A 21,515-nucleotide genomic window follows, 5' to 3' on the forward strand; every position below is an offset into this window, starting at 1 on the left:
AACAATGGCTCATAATAGGATGACAGGTTTTCAAACAGGTCAAGTACCCCTATGCACTTCATTATTTTAAATATTTTCCTTGTATTCTTCATCTCATATGCCATTGCACTGAATTTGAGCAACCCTAAACTTAATGCAGATTACTTTTAACAATTATCCACCTCAGTGAAATCTATGGTCTGGAGCACAGGCTGTTGTTGATCAGGTCAATCTAAAGAATAATCTAAACATTTTGTTTCCTAATGAAATCAGCAATGGCGGGTGAAAGCCATTCACCAGAGCATATCTGAACTGCTGCTGATGTGGGCTGGCCTTCTCTGCACGCTCTCCAAGGCTGCTGTGTTTTCTGAAAACTTCTAACATCTGACATTTTCCAGTAACTAGTTTACCCTCAAAATCACAGTTTGTATGAGAATATAAATACCTCACCCTGCCGGGAGCAAATTCTTGCATGAATGTGTCGTCTCCCTGTGAGGCAGTCTTACTTGCTCGGGAACCCATGATAACAACAACAGCTGGCGACCACGTGTCTGCTCCGCACTGATTCACACATACGCACACAAATAACAACAACACAAAATAGGCCTACTGTCCACCGCGGAACTTCTCGACATCCCACTGAGCGGCAGAGAATTTACTTGTACTTCACCCCACTAAGCTGGCGAACCAAAAAAGTTCGAGCTGCGCAACTCTGCGACTTAATGCTTCTGTACAAAAAACCCCACTGAGTGGCTTTTTACATCGCCCCACTAAGACGGCGAATTTTATCCCCACTGAGCGGCCACGGACATCGCCCCATGAAGCCGGCGAAGACGTACAGTTAGAGAGTTAAACTTACTAGGTGTTGCTCAGCGTGTAGAATTAGCGTCGAATCCCGTCGATCGTCATTCATCGAGGAGAAAAACAGACAGCTAATCCACCGGCCCAATGACGAATTCTCACGTCTCGGAACTTTATTGCAGAAACTTCTATAAGTCCTTGCTGACGTCAGTCTTTCAGCGTGTCTCTTCTCCCCTCGGTGAATGTCGACTCCAGGGATCCGGCTCCGAAGGAGCAATTAATGATGGGTTTGTCTAACACAGACACACCGCTGGAACAAGACAATTTACTACACAGCAAAGACACAAGTAGGCAAGTTCTTTATGTTGCTCGTGCACGAGGGAGACCTGACTGGAGCCAGATGTTGTTCCGCCCACTTGACCTCCACCAGACTCTCAGCCAGGTTCCCTATAGCACTCCTTTTATTGTGGTTACATGAATATGCATAGGTTCATTAACAGGTGACATTTCACATAGGTATACATGTGGACAAAGAATACCTTGTCTGTGTGTCATGTGTGTGTGTGTGTGTGTGTGTGTGTGTGTGTGTGTGAACCTGTGAACCTGTGACTCCCCAAAGCTGGTGCCAGGAGTCTAGCAGTCCATCTAAACAAAGGGCTCTTTTACTTAACCAGATACAGAGTAGGTGTCCTCCTATACCATAAATCAGTAAGAGCAGATATAACCTATCTCCTGACCTTAAGGTGTGTGTGGATGCCAGAGTGCTCTGGGAAGCACACAGAGTCTCCACAGACTACTACGGATCAAACCTCCATTATTATGCAATCGATTATTAAACTCTAAGCATATATGAGTAAATATTTCAAAGCATAAATGACAATCAACAATACAAACCTGACAGTGTAGGTTTAAGTTTATTAGATTGATCAGTATTGCTGAACTTTAAAATATCTTGGGTGCAGTGATTTTTTGCATAAAGGTATAACAGAATAGCTTTAGTGTTTTGTTTTTTAAAACTTGAGTATAGACTTATACAAAATGCAGCAAGATATTAAAAAACAGTTTTACTGATTATAAAATACGCTATCTCACATTCATATCGGTATTGGCAGATATCCAAATTTATGATATCTGTGTCGTATCGGACATAAAAAAAGTGGTATTGTGCTATCTCTAGTTTTTAATGAGCTACCAGGATAAGAAGGCCTGATGATGAAGCCCTGACAGATTCATAGGAATTTATCAACATCAGGATACGGAAAGAGATGACATCAAACATACTTCTAGGAGCGTGAATAATTGTTGAATCCAGCTGAACTTAAATGTGTTGTTTGGAGGAAAGAAGTTAATAGCAGTGTTCTCATAAGACTTCATTATTGAAAGTTTCTTTATGAAATGCGTTTGAGTCTTCCATAGCGGAAGAGTCAATAATCCATTCTCACCTCTAAAGCTACACCAGCGTAAGCTCACCTGGAGATTGAGTCTGGCTGAGTAAGAGACAGATCCTTAATCACCACTCACTCTGGTTTATGTTTCTTCACTTGAAGGACTGAAATCTAAAGAGTCTTCAGTTAGAACTGCACCTTAGTATGAAATCCAAAAACTGTTCCATAACAATCTTTAATTTCCATTAAATATAATTGCAATTATAAATAAAATGGCTCTGGTGTCTGCATTGATGTCACCGCGTCGTCAGGAGTTAAGGTGCTGACTGAAGTCATTCCACCTTAAACCAGCTACCGTTACAATGGTGAGTAGAAGCAGGAAGGCGGCATGTGTTCAGTTTAACTGGCACACACTCAAGTGTCTTGTCACTTCCTTGTTTATTACCTGTACAGGTACAGCCAGCGCCTTGATGGGGCACTTTTATGTGAAGGAAATGAAACACTGATGTACATATTCTAATGTCATTGGTTGCAGCCGCAACTGGGTCATCACTGTGTCACAGATGCTGTATCCCAGAGAAGAACGGCTGCTGCTGCATCATCATCCGTCATCATTTCTGCTAAACACTGGCAGGGCTAGGGGCCAGGAGTCTACTCTTCGGGTTCTTGGGGGATGTTGCTAACTCCGGGTCTGATAACCAGCACCACACCTGCAGTAGATGTGTTCTTCCAGGCTGGACTACTGCAATTCATTATTATCAGGAAGTCCTAAAAACTCCCTGAAAAGCCTTCAGCTAATCCAAAATGCTGCAGCAAGAGTCCTGACAGGTACTACAAAGAGAGAGCAGATTTCTCCTGTTTTGGCTTCCTGTTAAATCCAGAATTCAAAATCCTGCTCCTCACATACAAGATCTTAAATAATCAGGCCCCATCTTATCTTAATGACCTTGTAGTACAATATCACCCTATTAGAGCACTTCGCTCTCGCTCTGCAGGCCTACTTGTTGTTCCTAGAGTATTTAAAAGTAGAATGTGAGGCAGAGCCTTCAGTTTTCAGGCCCCTCTTCTGTGGAACCAGCTTCCAGTTTGGATTCAGGAGACAGACACTATCTCTACTTTCAAGATTAGGCTTCAAAATTTCCTTTTTGCTAAAGCATATAGTTAGGGCTGGACCAGGTGACCCTGAAAACTCCCTTAGTTATGCTGCAATAGACGTAGGCTGCCGGGGATTCCCATGATGCATTGAGTTTTTCCTTTCCAGTCACCTTTCTCACTCACTATGTGTTAACAGACCTCTCTGCATTGAATTCTATCTGTTATTAACCTCTGTCTCTCTTCCACAGCATGTCTTTATCCTGTCTTCCTTCTCTCACACCAACCAATCACAGCAGATGGCCCCACCCCTCCCTGAGCCTGGTTCTGCTGGAGGTTTCTTCCTGTTAAAAGGGAGTTTTTCCTTCCCACTGTCGCCAAAGTGCTGCTCATAGGGGGTCATATGATTGTTGGGTTTTTCTCTGTATCTATGAAGCGCCTTGAGGCGACTTTTGTTGTGATTTGGCGCTTTATAAATAAAATTGAATTGAATTGAATTGAATTGAATGTGTTCGGTGCTCAGTCTTGCAGCAAGCTATCAAATACGGTGCATTTCTCGGCTTTTAAAAAAAACCCTATACGTCGCCAGGTTCGTCGTCAGATTCGAGGAGTTACCTCCTTTGCACAGTATCACCTTAAAGCACTTGTTGCAGGCTGCTGAGTTTGCATCTTTTGCTGTGAAGTATAGCAAGACCTTGGACCCGTTCGCCTTGGAAATTTTTTAATCTGTAGCTCTGCTCTAAAAGAACGTAGGTACCTGGGCCCGCCTACTATCCTTGGAAACGTAAAATGATTGGCTAGAATCTGAAGTGTATCACATCTCAGGAAAAAAAAAGCACCGGAAAATAAAGCAGTGTGCTGCTTTTCGGTCTGGTTACTACCGTTTATGTCAGAACCGGTGCCATTACCGGTACCCATCCCTACTCTTCACCCACAAACACTGGGTGGTGCAGTCATCTTGCAGCTGTGAGCTGCCCTGTATGATGTGATCATTAAGTTTGTCCTCTGTGGTGCTCCCTGCAGGTTTTCCAGATGATCGTTGATGGTCACAGGAGGGAGGAGAAGAGGATAAAGGAGGTGGGCTGTCAGTGGGAGAGTCCTGAGGAGGACAGGAAGGAGGTGGGCTGTCAGAGCAAGGGAGTGCAGGTGGATGTGCTGAATCAGCAGTTCAGCTGGAGACACTCAGGTGAGACTCAGGGGGATGCGTGATCTATGACTGTTATATGTGAAACACAGAGCTTCAAACTAAGGTCCAGTGTGACATGGAATAGAATAGAATAGAATATCTCTTTATCTTTATTGTCACTGTCACAAGAACAATGAAACACAGTTAGCATCTCTCCATTGTGTGTAATACACAAGTATCTATGCAATAACACAGACATTTACTGACTGAGTGACCTCAGTCCTGCTTACAGTAAACACATCCACACACTGCCTGAGGCTCTTGTGGTTGGAGCTCACATCTGAGCTCAGCATTAATCCGTCCTCCCCTCTCTCTCTCAGGTCTTCCGGGTCCTGATCCGTTAAAGCCCGCTGCTGACTGCACGGCAGAGGAGATGCTGATGGCCGTTCGCTCTCAGTTTATGGACATAGTGTCCGAACCTGTCCTGAGGAGGCTGCTGGATAAACTCCTGGAGCGCCGCGTCATCATTGATGAGGAAATGGATTTAGGCGGAGCGGATGGAAGGGTGAATAACGCCCGACGGGTGATCGACGTAGTGCGGAGAAAAGGATCCCAGGCCTGCTCGGCTCTGATCGCTGCTCTCTGCGAGGTGGACCTGTTTCTTTCACAGGAGCTGCAGCTTATGTGATGCACTGCCAGATGTTCTCCATCAGACTCACAGGTCAGCACTCACAGGAAAGCAAATTATGACTCACCCAGAAGCAGCTAATACCTTTCAATATTCAATCGTCCAATCCACTTACAGAGTGGAAACGTGAGCGCTGGCTCATCTATTTGGTTTGGTTTTCACATCAAAGGTTTTCACAGAGACGATTTTCGATTTTATTTTATTGCTTTATACAAACAAACAAACAAAGATGTTCCAAACAGCAGAACATGGCAGAGTTTCAGCAGGTTTCAGGACTGAAGTGTTCCAGAAATGAGGTCTTGAGTCAAACCTGAACAGTGAGCTCTGTGAAAAAGTCCAACAGAAACCAACAGATTAATGGAAATTTTGGTTGCTTTCATGTTGTTGAAGTAAAACATGTCAGAGAGCAGAGGATCGGACTGTTTTGTGTGTTTCTTTCTGTAACTCTGATCAACGTGAAAATAAAAGATGAGTTTCCTGTCACGCTGTCTGGTTCAGTCTGGATTTGTAAAATAACCTTGAAAATATTTAGTAACTGATAATCATAAATATCAATCATTGTAGGTTTTCACAAATATTCAGAGATGTTGTGGTGAGTCAAGAAGCTAATAACCATCCACACCTGGACCCTAGTTTACTGTAACCTGCAGTGAGCGGGGGTGGAGGTGACAGGAGCTCTGACTTCATGATTTGAACAGGACTCTGTGATGGATTTGTTACAGGTAGGAAGCTCTAATCTGTCCATCTTCATCTTCTATGTCAGAGAATAAAGAGAAGCCAAAGATTCAGTTATGGATATCCTGACAGTAGCCCCAGTGAGAGGTTCAAGTAAACTAAACCTCCTGAAGGAGGACTGTCAGGGTTGTTCAGATCTTCAGTTTGGGCAAATCCCATGGGCTAAGATCCAGCTACCGGGCACTTGACTTCTCTACCCTGGCTCCAGAGTGGGACCTCTGTAATGGTTTATTTCCTTTTTAGGAATCGTCTGAATTGCTCTTTGTTTGGCCACCCTGGACCCATCTGCCTTGGGAGACCAGGAGCAGGGGATGGCTTATGGTCAAGATTGACATCTCAATGCTAAATAAATGTTTAATCAAAGTTGGAAGCTGAGAGCTGTGTTTGCACATGCTCAGTGTGACAGGATGTTGGCTGCTGTGAAAGCTGAATGCTCTCTGGATAGAAGTGATGTCACACATTAGGATAACTGTGCTAGCTCTCTGTCAGAGTACCAGAGCCTCGCTTTGATCTCAGTGCACAGCATGATGTGTGTGCTGTAAACAGGAAGCAGAGGAGCAGGACTGAGGTAAACCTCTGAGGGATCAAACTGAGACTGAGCTCCAGATGTTTCCACATGTTTCTGCTCTGCCGTGTGTTTGATGATTATTTCAGGTATAGATGATGGAATATGACCAGTCTGATGTCAGCCTGCTTCTTGACAGCACCTCGCCTCTCTGTGCTGCCCCCTGCTGGCTCTGATCATTACTGACTGAGTCCTTGCTGCCACTTTATTAGCTACAGCTTGCTAACACAGGCTCAGACCTGCTTTGCCTTCAGAGCCGCCTTAAATCTTCATGGCTCAGATTCAGCGAGGTGCTGGAAACATCCCTCAGAGTCATGTGATCAGTGACGTCTGCTTCAGCACTGACAGATAAAAAAGTGCATCCACATAAACAGGACATATAACAATAATCATCGACTTTTGTCTGGGTGCTAATCCAGCTGTGTGTGTTTGTGATGACAGTAAATAAATGTCAGACTTACAGCTCCTGTATTACTGCATTAAAGTGATAAGATGACTTCAGCATTTTGACATGGATGGTAGTGAAAGCAGGAAATGACAAATGTAGCACAGCAGCAGCGTTTAACACGTCTGAGCTGGAAACACAAACTCTGGGATGAACATCATTCATAGAACAGCTTCCAGCTTCTTTTGCTCGGCTACAGTTTGGATGGATTTGCATTTAAAGATGCAAAGAGACTAAAATGGTTAGGGTCAGGAGGTCAAAGGTCAGAGCTCCTGTGAGTCTGAGGGCGGCCTCACGCTGGAGAAGGATGAAGGAGTCTGACCTGAGCCAGTGTTTGACATGAACACATCAGCACTGCTATCAGTGAGCCTAACGACAGCCGTTAGTATCACTTCAGTGTTTCACAGAAACATGACACGAGTCATCCGAGCCAGTCTGTGCAGTCAGACGGCATATTTCTGGAGTAAACACATGAAGGTGTGGCCCTCTCACACTCTTCAGGTGGAGTCCCGCCTCCTTCCAGGAAGCAGCTCACCTGTGTGTCCGTGTTTAGTGGCTAGGTGTGGAGTGGAGCTTGTTGTTGGTGTGTGTGTTTGCAGAAACTGTAAGTTTGCTTTGTTTCCTCCTTTAAAAGTTTGTCTTTAGGAACTTACCTGTTCAACTTATGTTTGCTTTCTTCACACAACAAACTGTGTGTGTTCTTATTTCCTAGAACAGAGCTGTCATCTTTCCACTAAATTTATACAGAGAAGTTTGCTGCTGTTTCTTATCCTTCCTTTCAAAATAAAATCACAGTCATGCTAGTTTAAAGTGTTTGATTGTGGTCAGGTGCTTAAGTTCATATTTCCTTTATGGACTATTGAAATCACTTTTGTTGCTGTTTGATTCTCATCAAAAGATGTTGCTAATGTATAGTGTTTGGATATCAGGTATTAGGTACTCATGGTTTTTTTTTTTTTTTTTTTTCATATTTTTATTGAGAGACAAGTGTACATTAGTTTACAATGACAATACAATCTGTTCCCCTCACATATTTTTTAGTTTTTCTTACATGAACAGATACGATAATACACACACACACACAGGCACACCCACACACACGCTTAAATAAAATAAAAAACAAACAAACAAACAAAACAAAACCTAAGAAGAAACCCAAAACAAACACAAACAACAAACCCCAAAACACACACAAAAAAAACAAAAAAACCCAAAAACAACAAAAAAATAATAATAAAGGGGGGGGGGGGATATGATATTAATCAGCTGGTAGAGCGTTTAATGACTTGCAATAGTTTACGAAGGGGCCCCAGATACGATAAAATTCTCTGTATTTGCCCTTTGCCACAAGGCCTATCTTTTGCAATTTAAGAAATGACATCACATCTCTAAACCAAAAAGAAACTGAAGGTGGCTTTGAAGATTTCCAAAGGAGTAAGATGCAACGTCTAGCCAAAAGTGATGTAAAGGCTAATATTTTGAAGTGTGTAGGGTCGGTTAGACCAGTGTTGACTGGAAGCCCAAAAACAGCTAGAAAAGGGTCCATGCAGATTTGGGTCCCAAGAGCCTTGGAAAGAATAACTGAATACTGACTCCAGAAACCATGGAGTCTTGGGCACAGAAAGAACATATGGCCTAGGTCACATGGGGTGGCATGACATCTCTCACACTGATCCATTACTTGTGGGTAAATCTCAGACAGACGAGACTTTGAATAGTAAACCCTGTACAACACCTTGAACTGGATAAGTTGTAACCTGGCACAGGACGTACTATAACGGACATTGGATACTGCTTTCTCCCATTGCTGATCCAAAAATATTATGCCTAACTCCCGCTCCCAAGCCCCCCTAATCTTAGCAACTGAATGGACATTTAAATCCATAAGTTGTTTATATATTAAAGATATAATTGACTTCTTATTGGGTTTAAGGGATAAGAATTCCTCCCACGGTTGGACATTTGGAAGAAGAGGGTAGGAGGGGAAGAGAGCAGAAGTACAATGCCGTGCCTGAAAATAACGGAATAGATTGGCAGCCGGAAGATTCGTTTCTGAACACAGGTCTAAAAAAGTTAAGAAAGTGCCATCTTTATAGAGATCCTTAAACGTGTTAATACCATGACGCTTCCACTGTACATAGGTACCATCAATGAGGCCAGGAGTAAACAGATGGTTCTGTGTGATGGGCATGCGTACTGATGCAGAGATGTACTTAAAATGACTCCTGAATTGTGACCAGATCCTTAGACTAGACTGTACCACGGGATTTTGGGTGAAATGAGAAGGCTTAAGTGGTAGTGGAGAGAACAATAAAGCTTCTAAGGATGAGGAAGTGCACGACAGGCGCTCCAGTTTGCACCACAGCAGTTCTTGAGATTCAAGCCAATGGGTCAATTTGTGAATATGAGAGGACCAATAGTAAAATAAAAAGTTAGGCAAGGCAAGACCACCATCAAATGTCAGTCTCTGTAATAATGATTTCCTCACCCTGGGATGTTTCCCTCCCCACAAAAACGATGTAACTAGCTGGTCTAACTTTTTGAAAAAAGCTTTAGGTAAAAATATAGGAATATTCTGAAACAGAAATAACAATCGAGGCAAAATGTTCATCTTTACAGCATTGATCCGACCAATTAGGGACAAAGGTAGCGATTTCCATCTCTGAAAATCTGATTGAATTTGAGTCATTAAAGGGGAGAAATTGGAAGAGTATAGAGAAGACAAAGTACGAGTCACGATAACTCCCAAATATTTAAAGCCGGCAGGGCTAAGTCTAAAAGGAATGTCAGATTGCTTAAATGTAAGACTTAAAGAATGTATGGGGAAACATTCACTTTTAAGAAGATTTATTTTGTAACCTGACAAAGAGCCGAACTTGTTTAATAGAGACACAATCGATGGTATGCTAGATAAGGGATCAGAAACATAAAGAAGCAGGTCATCTGCATATAAAGACAATTTTACGTCAAGGCCTGACCGGGAAATACCATGAAAATGAGGAAGGGCCTTCAAAGCTATAGATAGGGGTTCAATTACAATAGCAAAAAGTAGGGGGGACAGGGGGCAACCCTGTCTCGTACCACGTGACAATGAGAAGTAGCCAGAGGAAACACCATTTGTATAGACACTGGCTTGGGGTGCCTTGTACAACAGTTGAATCCATGAAATGAATCTGTCCTTGAAACCAAATCTTTGTAAGACCGCAAAGAGAAAGCTCCACTCCACACGATCGAAAGCTTTCTCAGCGTCAAGTGAGATAACTACTTCTGGATTAGTGGCCGAGTGTTGGGAAAGAATGACATTCAAAAGCGTGCGGACATTAAAGAACAGCTGGCGGCCTTTAATAAAGCCATTCTGTTCATCTGAAATAATAGTAGGAAGAACCTTTTCAAGGCGAATTGCTAAAATTTTTGCCAAGACTTTAACATCCACATTCAGCAGTGAAATAGGCCTATATGAGGTGCAAGACGTAGGATCCTTACCCTTCTTTAAGAGAACAGTAATTAGTGCTTGAGACAATGTAGGGGGCAATAGACCATGTTCAAAAGATTCATTATACACTGTAAGAAGTAGTGGGGCTAACTTGTCTATAAATGTTTTTAAAAATTCAACTGAAAACCCGTCAGGTCCTGGTGCCTTATTATTGTGCATGGTCTTGATTGCATGTACAATTTCATCCAACCTAAAAGGGGCATCTAATTGTTCAGCTATAACAGGATCGACAGTGGGCATTGTAAGACCGTTAAAAAAAGAATCCACCTCAGAGGCGTCAGCAGCAGATTCAGATTCATATAGGGAGGAATAATACCTCTTAAACACCTCATTTACTTCCTTTGGATGAGAGACCAAGTTGCCTGCCGCATCTTTAATTTGAGAAATTAATCGAGAAGAGGCCTGACGTTTTAACTGATGGGCAAAAAGCCTTCTGGGCTTATCACCATGTTCATAATAAGTCGCACGCGCACGAAGTAAAAGACGTTCAGCATCTGCCGTAGAAAGTAAATCAAATTCGGTCTGCAAGTCAAGTCGTCTTTTATGCAAATCAGGAGTGGGATTGGCAACAACCTGTCTATCTATGTCACAAATTTGTGTAGTCAAAGTTTGAAGTTTGGCTTTGTGGTTTTTAGTGGAATGGGCAGAGAAAGAGATTATTTGCCCACGCACATATGCCTTAAGAGATTCCCAAAGCAATGACCTTGTAACAGTATCGCTGTAGTTAAACACCATAAATTCATCAATTGCGGATTTGATAAAGGTAACAAATCCCTCATCTGAAAGCAACAAAGAGTTAAATCTCCAGGGTGAGGAAAAAGGGGACTGGGCTATGAGCTTGATGTCAACGCTAAGTGGTGCGTGATCGGAAATGACAATTGGATGATATGTAGATGACAGTACTTTTGGAATAAGGGAACCGTCCACAAAAAAATAATCAATCCGCGAAAAGGACTGATGTACCTGAGAAAAGAAATAGTACGCTCCGGTTAGTAGTGTTAGAAAACCTCCAGGGATCTACAAAACCATTCTGAAACATAAACTCTGAAATAGACTTGGACATAGAGGATTGGGTCAGGGTCCGAGGATTCGAGCGATCTAAGGCAGGATCAATAACACAGTTTAAGTCACCACCCAATATCAAAAGATGAGTATCAAGGGAAGGGAGACTACTCAAAAGTGCATCTGTAAAACCTGGATTATCAAAATTCGGCGCATACACATTGACTAAGAGGATGGGTACATTGTACATGGTGCCTACAACAACCAAATATCTCCCGTTTTTGTCAGCTTTAATCTCAGAGGCTGTAAACTGTACCCTTCTGTTTATTAAGATCGCCACCCCCCTGGCTTTTGAATTAAACATTGAATGGAAAGTATGTCCCACCCATGGGCACCTGAGCCTAAGATGATCCCTATTTCGCAAATGGGTCTCTTGCAAAAACATTACATCACTCTTTAAACGTTTAAGATGTGAGAATATTTTAGATCGTTTAATTGGGCTATTCATACCTTTGACATTCCAAGTTAAAAATCTAATACCACTATTGCCTAAAGACTGACCTGAAGTGCTGATCATTGCAGAAAGATAAAAGAGAAAATACTTATGTCTTCACCCCCCAAAAAAGAACAAATGGGAAAAACACACTCACACAAATACACAAAGCAAACCCACAACAACAGAAGTACAGCTTCAGAATAAAAATAATAATAATACGTCAAACACACCCTCCCACCTCCCCCCTGCACAGCAAAAGCCCCCATCCCCAAACGATGGAGACGGCAGTGCACGCTCCCACCCGGAGCAATCTGAACAAAAACGCTCCCGACTACGAAACGAACCGTATCAAACCAAAGCTCCAACAGAGTCATTTCTCAATAGATTAAAAGGCACAAATAAAAATAAAAACAACACAATTATATTTTACTATTAGACAGGTAAAACAAAACAAGTGTTTGGCAGAGTAACAAACTTAGCTTACCACAATGATGTTTGGATTAGCATCATTCGCTATTTCAAACAAACAAACATTGTCCCGCTATATTTTTATCGCGTGGTTATAGTCTTAATATATTCCTTGGCCTCATCTGGCGAGACGAAGTCACGCTGCACTCCTTGATAAGTGATCCGTAGCCTTGCCGGATAGAGGATCCCAAATCGGACTCCCTGGATGCTGCGAAGCTGGCGACGGACCTCATTGAAAGCCGCACGGGCCCGCGCTGTCTTAGCGGTGTGGTCGGGGAACACAGAAATGGTCATATTATTTATCTGTACCCTCTGCAGCTCCCTGGCCTTCTGGAGAATCCTAGCACAGTCCGCGTAATAGTGCAGCTTCACAACCATAGCGCGGGGACGTTCACCGGTGTTAGGTTTGGGGGCCAAAGTTCGGTGGGCTCTGTCTACAAGCGGCTCCTTCCCAAGCTGAAATGCCTCCATCAACAGCACGGACACATCTGTAGCAGACAGGACGTTCTCCTCTGGCACACCAACAATGCGGATATTATTGCGGCGAGACCTGGACTCCAAATCCTCGCATTTATTCTCCAATTTGGCAAACTCCTTTGACATCGCATCCACTTTGGCTTGGAGGTGAACAATATCATCCGTGCATGTGGAGAGAGACTGTTCCATCTCCGTAACTGTGCTTCTGAGGCCAGCGAATTCCTGCCGCATGGTAGTTATATCTGAGGAAAGGTGCGTTTTTAGTTGCTGTATGTCGGACCTGATAGACGTGAGATTCTCCGCAAACGCTGCCGTCAGTTCCTTTTTAAACAGTGCTGAAATTTCTTCACGAAGTTCAGAGAGGAGTTCAGCCTTCGTGAACTTTTCCGTATCGACGAGCGGCGTGTCGGGCGACCCAGGCAGTGGCGAAGTTTTACCACGAGGCGGGGATGCAGTGTTAGCAGCAGGCCGCAAGTTCGGCTGAGAGGTGCTTGCGCTTATTAACCTTACGCGACATTCTAAACACAAAAAGCAAAAACGGTCTTGTCTCGGAACTATACAAAAAAAAAACCCCGTCAAAATGTGCCTGGAAATGCTAGATAATAACTAGACTCTGCAGGAGCTGCGCTCGGTGCGACCTACGCCATAGTCACATAAACCGGAAGTCGGTACTCATGGTTTCAGTGCTTTTTTTTTTTTGACTGTCTGACTGCTTTTCATGCTACTAACTATATGAAGGAAATATAGATGAGTGGTTGTAGAGCTGCAGAAATCTGGAGGTAAACTTAATAACTGACAGTAAATGAATTCCAGTTAATCAGACCACTGATAATTAATCCAAATATTCACTGACAGTGTCTGATGGTTTTGTTTGTTTGTTTGTTTGTTTGTTTCATAAACTAAATATTCTCACAGTGCTCATTATGCATTCAGGAACTTCTGACTGATATGTGATGGAAATACGATTTTGAAGATTTTTTACACACAAACTCAGCAGGGTTTGTGTACACACAAACTCAGCAGGAATAATTAGAGTGGAGGTTTTACTGATCCTCTTTGAATCATGGATCAGCTGAAAAGCTTGAAAATGTTGTTCAAACATTTTGAACTGACTGAATATTAATCGACTGAAGCTTCATGTGTGCATCATTGCTCCATCTAGAGCAGTGTTTCCCAACCACTGTCCTGCAGCACACAGGTGTGCCGTGAGAAATTATCAGGTGCCCCGTGGAAGATTAACTGGTTATACCTGATTAGTACTCTAAGCGACCGGCTTGTAATGGGCAGAACGGTTACATCCTCTTACACTAAAGAGCAGTACCTTCTCTAATTTAAGTGGTTGCCAACTGCCAGTAAAATAGAAGAAGACAAATAAGAAATTACATAATAGTAATGCTATGTGACGACGCAGTGCGTAATAGCAATAGATGGATATTTGAAAAGAAAAAGTAGTCAGTCTGTCCTGGGTCCTGGAGAAAATTCTGACCCAGATGACGGCCCTAGCATGAGTAGAGATCAGAACAAAGTAAAAAAAAGGTATACTAGGGAAAAACCGAACCAATTCCGCTACACCTGGTGTGTGGGGGAAAATGATCAACATGCTTTTTGTGACATTTTTGTTTGGTGGTGTGCCATGTGATTTTTCTAATGTGAAATGTGTGCTATGGCTCCAAAAGGTTGGGAAACACTGGTCTAGTGGACTGATAGTAGAAGTAGAGCAGCTGATGGCAGCTTCCTCTGCCTCACACTGCTGTCTGACTGCATTCAGCTGACACTGAGATGAAGCAGGAAAGAAGCCGCTGATATTTGGACAGCACACATGATGGAAAGGAGGATTTCAGTTGATGTGCACATGAATGATTTGTGTTTCCTCTGCAGGTGAAGGTAGAAAGTGTGTGTGAGCTGCTGTGAATTCAGCAGCATGGATCAGTGTGAGGACAGTGGCAAACAACCGAGTCATGGATTCAGTGGTGTGTCCTCTAAGAGCAACGTTCTGATGGGTGTCATTTGTAGATTTGGACAAAAACAGTCCTTAAAAAACAAGTAAGATTACACGAATATAAAATTGTATTTAAGTATGTGTTGAGGCTTTAATTAAAGAGCTTGAATTAACAGGATCCTTCAAAGAGTTGAACATGAGCCTGAACCCACCTGTGTGTCCTTAAAGAGTGACCAGTCCCTCGAACACTACGTTCATTTTAAAGTCCGGCAGGCACCAGCTGCAGAGAGGTGAGTTAGTGCTATATTCAGTAATAGCTAATTTAACTGCTTGATGTTATGGGATGTAAAAACAGCAATAAAAAACTTTGTTTGGTACAAAAGCTCATTACATCACAAAAATTAATATTAAATACATAAAATTCTTGTAAACACACACACACACACACACACCTTTAATCTGAACCTTTACACATGTATGTAAGCAACTGAGTTATTAATGTATAAATTAATGTATAAATAGATAAATAGTAGACTAAAATTTAATAATTTAAGACTATAGTTAAAATACATTGAAAAATAATTGTTAGTAGAAAAAACACTTTGATTCAGCTGTGGTTTTGAGGATCTTAAGAATTGATGGTCTGACTGATTGTTTAACAATCCACAATTAAAACAAGAGCTGCTGACCAAAGGGCTGTACAGGCTGTAAAACTATTAAAAATTGCTTAAAAAAAAAGGTTTAAAAACATCTCCCTTCAAAACTGACTAATAGCTAGTATAAGGATGATAATATGAGTTATATGTGGTATTAAATTCGGTTCTTTGGATTCTTTACGGCCAAAAAAGACACGGCTCAAAGTGGTCTTTTTACTTTAAAAACAATCTTTAATTTTACATATCCCGGGACATGGAGACCTGAACACATGAACACATAAGTTCAGGTCTAAAGCACAAAAAGGAAGCCTAGTTATTTATATACTTCCTCTCCACGTCACACCACACTTTAAGTTTCGATCAAACACTCTGCTTAGTTTCACTTTCTGCCTGCAAAAACATGTAATTTCCTGTCAGTCCTTTCGGCACAGACTGTACTAAGAGTTGGGCCTCTCTTATATAAAGCAATATAATCAGTATATAAGCATTTAAGATTATAAATTTAAACCTCAACAGTGGTCTCTGCTGTAGGTGCCAATTGGTAACTGTGCTGCAGTCAGCTAAGCATTGAGGCAATAACAACTTAAAAAGACTATTGCATTAGAGAAGACAAAATTCAGGCATGAATAGCTCTCTCAAAGGCTGAAACAGAGGAATGTTTTCACTTCTGCAAGTAGCCAGACAAGAAAGAACCTAGTTTTAATGTCATTGACATTAAAATGTCATTGACATTAATGCTGGAAAATGGAAAATTTAACAATAACTTGCAACACACCCAGTGAGCTTGATTCGAAGTGGGTTTAATAAAAACATTGCAATGTGGAGACAAGCATCCGAGCAACACTAGGATAATAATAATAATAATAATAATAATAATAATAATAATAATAATAATAATAATAATAATAATAATGGATTGCATTTATATAGCACTTTTCTAGGCACGCTTTTCTATACCTCCTCCCTCACAGAGAGAATTATGACCTTGCTTTCTGCTAAGCCGTCATCTCCGTAAGAGCAAGACATCTGAATGTCATCACCTTTACAACAGGGCCCCTACCTAAACATTTACATCCCTCTATAAGAAGAAGGAGTCTTACTATCTGTTTAGTGTCTTCCATTACAATGGCCTCACTGTGATAACATAACACATGCATGCAAACTGGTGACAGGAATGCTCTTACTATACTAAAGTGAGACAGGGATATTACTATAACTAATGTGATATGATTTAATATGTGATTATTACAACAGAAAATAAATCTTCTTCCACAATGCAAAAAAAGAAAATTTACACTACTGTAAAATACGAGTTCCTCACAGAGGCTTTCGGTAGGCTACATGATAGAATTAGCCAACACTTACTAGGACAACTAAATTAGATCATTATATTGCAACAGAATAATTTCCCTACAAAGATGGAAAAGAACAGTTCAATGTAAACTTTAAACAAGCATTCTTGGTAAGACCATTACTCCATCTAGAACACTATGAGCATGTCTCCATAGTATTCGTCCCAACTTGTAAACCACTCAGGGGCGTATCTAGAAGGGTGGCATGGGGTGGCATGTGCCACCCTAAAATAAGCCTTTGCCACCCCAAGTGCCACCCTAGTTTTGCATATGACAGTGTTGTTTATTAAAATAAGATAGCATTAACACTTTTAGCGTAGTTACAGTCAACAGTAAATATAAATGCTAAACTGAATATACTGCATAGTGTTACCCCCCTCCACCATTAACAAATTGTTCAGCCCATAGCATGGACCGGCTTTTTTCTTGTTTTCAGTAGCAAGCGATGCTTATGATTGTGCCAGAGCACTTAGAATAGAATAGAATAGAATAATCCTTTAATTGTCCCACAAGGGGAAATTTGGTTGTAACAGCAGCCAAAAAGACACATATACAAACAAACAGTACACAGGACACAGAACAGAAACGTACACAATTTTTCTTACATATTTACATTAAGGACAATGGTTACTATATACAGAGAGTACTGTACAGTTATTAAATTAAATAAAAATAACTACAGATAAGAGGCAAAGCAGGTTGTAGTGCGAATCGGTTGATTAAATTATTGCGGTTACAGCACAGATGTAAACATCTATGTTTGTTGGGAGCAGTTCTGATTGTACAGTCTGACAGCTGCAGGGAGGAAGGACCTGCAGAAACGCTCCTTCATGCATCTAGGATGCAGCAGTCTGTCACTGAAGCAGCTCTGCAGTTCAGCAACATTTACATGCATGGGGTGGGAGACTCTGTCCATCAGAGATGTTATTTTGGCCAGAGTCCTTCTGTCTCCCACCACCTGCACTGGGTCCAGGGTGCATCCCAGAACAGAGCTGGCCTTCCTGATGACTTTATCCAACCTCTTCCTCTCAGCTGCCGATAAACTGCTGCTCCAACATACAACACTGTAAAAAATGACAGATGCCACCACAGAGTCATAGAAGGTCTTAAAAGTGCTCCCTGTACTCCAAATGACCTCAGCCGCCTCAGCAGGTAGGGTCTGTTCTGACCCTTCCTGTAAAGAGCATCAGTGTTGTGGCTCTAGTCCAGTTTATTTATTCAGGTGAAAACCCAAGTACCTGGGGAGAGTGGAGGACAGGGAGATGTGATTAAAGTCCCCAGAGATCAGGAAAAGGGCCTGAGGGTGCTGTGTTTGGAGTCTGCTGGTTACAGTGTGCAGGACCTCACAGGCTGCAGCGTTAGGAGAGGGCAGGACATACACAGCTATCATAATCACGTGTGGAAACTCTCGCGGTAGATAGTACGGTCTCATGCTAACCGCTAGCAGCTCAATGTCCTTACAGCATAGCGTCTCTTTGATAGATAAATGCCCAGAGTTACACCATCTATTGTTCACAAACACAGCCAGACCCCCTCCTCTCTTCTTACCACTCTCCGTTGTTCTGTCGGCCCCGATCAGATGGAAACCATCCATGTTTACGTGTGAGTCCGGAGTTAGCGCAGTTAGCCACGACTCTGTGAAGCACATCAGGCTGCACTCCCTGTAGCTCCTCTGATGTCGGGTAAGAGCCGCCAGCTCGTCTACTTTATTGGGGAGAGATCTCACATTCCCCATAATAACAGATGGAATCGCTGGCCGGTACCTCCTGACTTTACTGCGACGCCGGTCCCGGCCCGAGTACCACGTCTCTTCCTCCTCACCTCGCAGGGGATGTTAGCTTGCTCGGCAGTAGGCAGGGCAGCGGAGGCTCCGAGGGCTAACAGCTGAACCCTGCTGTAAACAATGGGAGGTCGGACCTCCACACGCTGATCCGGACACAGACGCCGTAAAAAATGTAATAGAGAACATGATTGTCCATAGAATTCTGAGCTCCATTGTGGGGGACAGCATTCCACAATAGAAAAACAAAAACAATAAACACAAAAACAACAAAGAAACATATATTAAACAGACAAAAGGACTCGGTCAGGTTCGAGCTGCTAATACTGGCTGCCAGCTCGGAGCGGCGCTGGAAGTTGCCCATTTTGAACAACACCATGGGAATTTCAGATTTCACACAGGTTGTTGGTTGTTACGTATGGGCTCAAATTGTGGTCATAAATATTTTGTACTTGTAAATCAGTTTTGTACTTGTAAATCAGTTTTGTACTTGTAAATCAGGATTTGTATGTGTAAAAAGAATTTGTGTGTGGGTAAAAAAAGATTTGTGTGTGGACTTAGCCAAAAAATACGTGAGAAAGTCTGCACTCAAGTTTCAAGTTACAAGTATAAATTTTGACCCTATTTTTCTTCCTTTCATCTGATTGGCCAATGTCATGTCAATCTCAAATTTAACTATCCAATCAGAGAACAGATGGATTTGGCTGTTGGAGGGGATGGAGCTTATTGTGGAGCTTCAGGTCCTTGAAGGGAATAAATGCCCTTTTACATGCCAGCCCAGCGTTTTCCTTCATCACCACGAAGGGAAATAGTCTATGGGTGTCTCAGTTTGGTGATTTTTGTGTCACAGGTTTACGTGCTTAATACAGGGACCTCCCGAACCTTTTCAACAGCGCTGCGAACCTCCGGGGGGGCAGTTGTAGAAATGACAGTCTTCACTAGTGGAGTGGGGATACCTACAAAGCTTTCTTTGTTATGAATTAGCATCCGTGTTTTTATTGAACATTTGAAGACCCAGCAAAAAAAACAGAAACTCTTGTAGTGGACATAAAGTCAGAGATAGAAACGACAAGGAGCAGGTGCATCTAGCACAGGTAGAGCTGCTGCAAAAACCCACAGAGCTCAGCAGCCAGCGCAACAAATTCTGGATCCTTAGCTTTTAGTTAGCAGTTAGCATTAGCAGCACATGCTGCATCCAATGTGAAAGGACCTTTATGCTGGACACTGTGACTAACAGCAATGGTCCCGGGTCAGCACTGACTTCATGTTAGACTAATCCTAAAGTAATAATGGTATTTCTAACCACTGATATACCACAACTTTATCCTTTCAACAGCTGCTGAAGGTTAGGGGACATAGCTTCTATTGGATATTCATATAGAGATCCTCCAGCTTCAAACTGTATTACCCTTCAAGGACCTGCAGTTCAAAAAAACACCCCTCTGACAGCCAAACCCATCTGTTCTCTGATTGGATAGTTAAATTTGTGATTGACATGACATTGGCCAATCAGATGAAAGGAAGAAAAATAGGGTCAAAATTCTTACTTGTAACTTGAATCTTGAGTGCAGACTTTCTCACATATTTTTTGGCTAAGTCCACACACAAATCCTTTTTACACACACACAAATTCTTTTTACACATACAAATCTTTTTTACACACACACAAATTCTTTTTACACATACAAATCCTGATTTACAAGTACAAAATATTTATTACCACAATTTGAGCCCATAGTTACGCTCTGGAAATGGAATGAAGGTGAGTGTTATTAACCCTCCATGGTCCACGGACACGCTGCACCTCCAAACCACATGACTGATTTAAGCTGAAACAGCAACAAGCTGCAGCCACGCTGAGTCTTTCAGCCTGTGTTGAAAGTTCGGACTACAAAGTATACACCAGTTTTTAAATTTTAATCACAGGCCAGTAAATCCAGAGTTATGATAAAAAAAATATACATGCCATGCTTTTTTCTAAATACTGTCATCATGGTTTTGTGTGTGTGTGTGTTTTTTAAAGCCTTATCTAAAGACAGTGCAAAAACAGTAAAAAAAAGATTAAAGGAGATCTTTTTTCCCATCAGTGGAAATTCTCTGCGTCACGTAGGAGAGAGAAAAGTTTTGGGAGTGATGGTAATGGCAGCGAGACAGAGTGAGCGAATGTGTGTGAGAGAGACAGAGAGTTTTTAGAAGTGGAAGATTTCTGACGTTTAACGTGGAGTGTATAGTTAGTCTGTTGTGTAGTCATTTTGTTTTGTGTGTCAGTGAGGGCACTAATGTATGGAATCAGAACGATGCCACCTTGAAATGAAACCGAAAAAAAATATTGTAACTGAAATAAATGTACTGAAAAATCTTGTATTGAAACTGAAAAAAATAATTGATAGTGAAAAACAATTAATTGAAACTGTAATTTTTTTGGTTTTCGCTTACAATTTTTTTTTTCATTTTCAATCCATTTTTTCCGGTTTCAAACCATTTTTCAGTTTCACTCTGCTGGCACTGTTTTGGTGTCCGGGGCACGCTGGGGGGGGGCGGGGATTCCGACCTGCATGTATTTGCATATATATTGCTGACCAATGACTGGAGAAAACACTGACGACGCGGCTGCGGTCACGGACAAACTTGCATGTGTCTGTTCGGGAATGGCAGATGCTGAGAGGTCCAGTGTTTACATTACCGACTATTTCAAAGTGACAGCCTGAGGTGTTCTTCAGTAAATTGGACTCCCGGACAGGAGGACCTGAGGCCCCACCGCATTATTTTTGGTAAGTTAAATGTGTTTGTAAGCTAATCCGTAATTTAGGTCCTTAGCTAGCTACCTAGCTAGCTAAGATGAGCACTCGGCTGTAGGGGAAACTTGTTTTGTAAAGTTTAGCTAACCCGTGCCGGTGAATGAATTTACCCTGACTAAAGAAATCAAGAGAAACGCACTGGGCTGCTCAGTGACTAACCACGGTTACTGTACTTTTATTATGAGTATTATACTGTAAGAGCAACAGGCTGGACTCTGCTTCTGCTCCTGTGCAGAGC

General features: G+C 42.0%; 2 protein-coding genes across 3 annotated transcripts in view; both read left to right on the forward strand.

Moving 5' to 3' along the window:
• The first annotated feature begins 4,289 nt into the window (after positions 1–4,289).
• On the forward strand, positions 4,290–5,071 carry LOC148101053 (putative caspase recruitment domain-containing protein 17P). Its single transcript, XM_087845780.1, has 2 exons — positions 4,290–4,443; positions 4,764–5,071. The coding sequence occupies exons 1-2, from the start codon at positions 4,290–4,292 to the stop codon at positions 5,069–5,071; spliced, it is 462 nt and encodes a 153-aa protein (XP_087701906.1).
• A 2,289-nt stretch (positions 5,072–7,360) lies between these two features.
• Positions 7,361–21,515, forward strand: part of LOC118456016 (protein NLRC3-like) — a 45,152-nt gene continuing 30,997 nt past the window's right edge. For both annotated transcript variants that reach the window (XM_035916389.2, XM_087845767.1), the window contains exons 1-3: positions 7,361–7,420; positions 14,631–14,795; positions 14,868–14,981. In XM_035916389.2, the coding sequence (XP_035772282.2) occupies positions 14,674–14,795; positions 14,868–14,981 (236 nt within the window). In that variant the 5' untranslated portion in view covers positions 7,361–7,420; positions 14,631–14,673. The remainder of the gene's footprint in view (positions 7,421–14,630; positions 14,796–14,867; positions 14,982–21,515) is intronic.

This window comes from Neolamprologus brichardi, chromosome 9, assembly GCF_056152115.1.
Source record: "Neolamprologus brichardi isolate AB-2024 chromosome 9, ASM5615211v1, whole genome shotgun sequence".
Classification (NCBI taxonomy): domain Eukaryota; kingdom Metazoa; phylum Chordata; class Actinopteri; order Cichliformes; family Cichlidae; genus Neolamprologus; species Neolamprologus brichardi.

What these genes read in the sequence shown, in the direction of transcription:
- LOC148101053 (XM_087845780.1), top strand. Translation starts at nt 4,290, where the DNA reads ATGATCGTTGATGGTCACAGGAGGGAGGAGAAGAGGATAAAGGAGGTG. An exon ending in GTTCAGCTGGAGACACTCAG is followed by an intron (nt 4,444 to 4,763) that starts GTGAGACTCAGG and finishes TCTCTCTCTCAG; the next exon opens with GTCTTCCGGGTCCTGATCCG.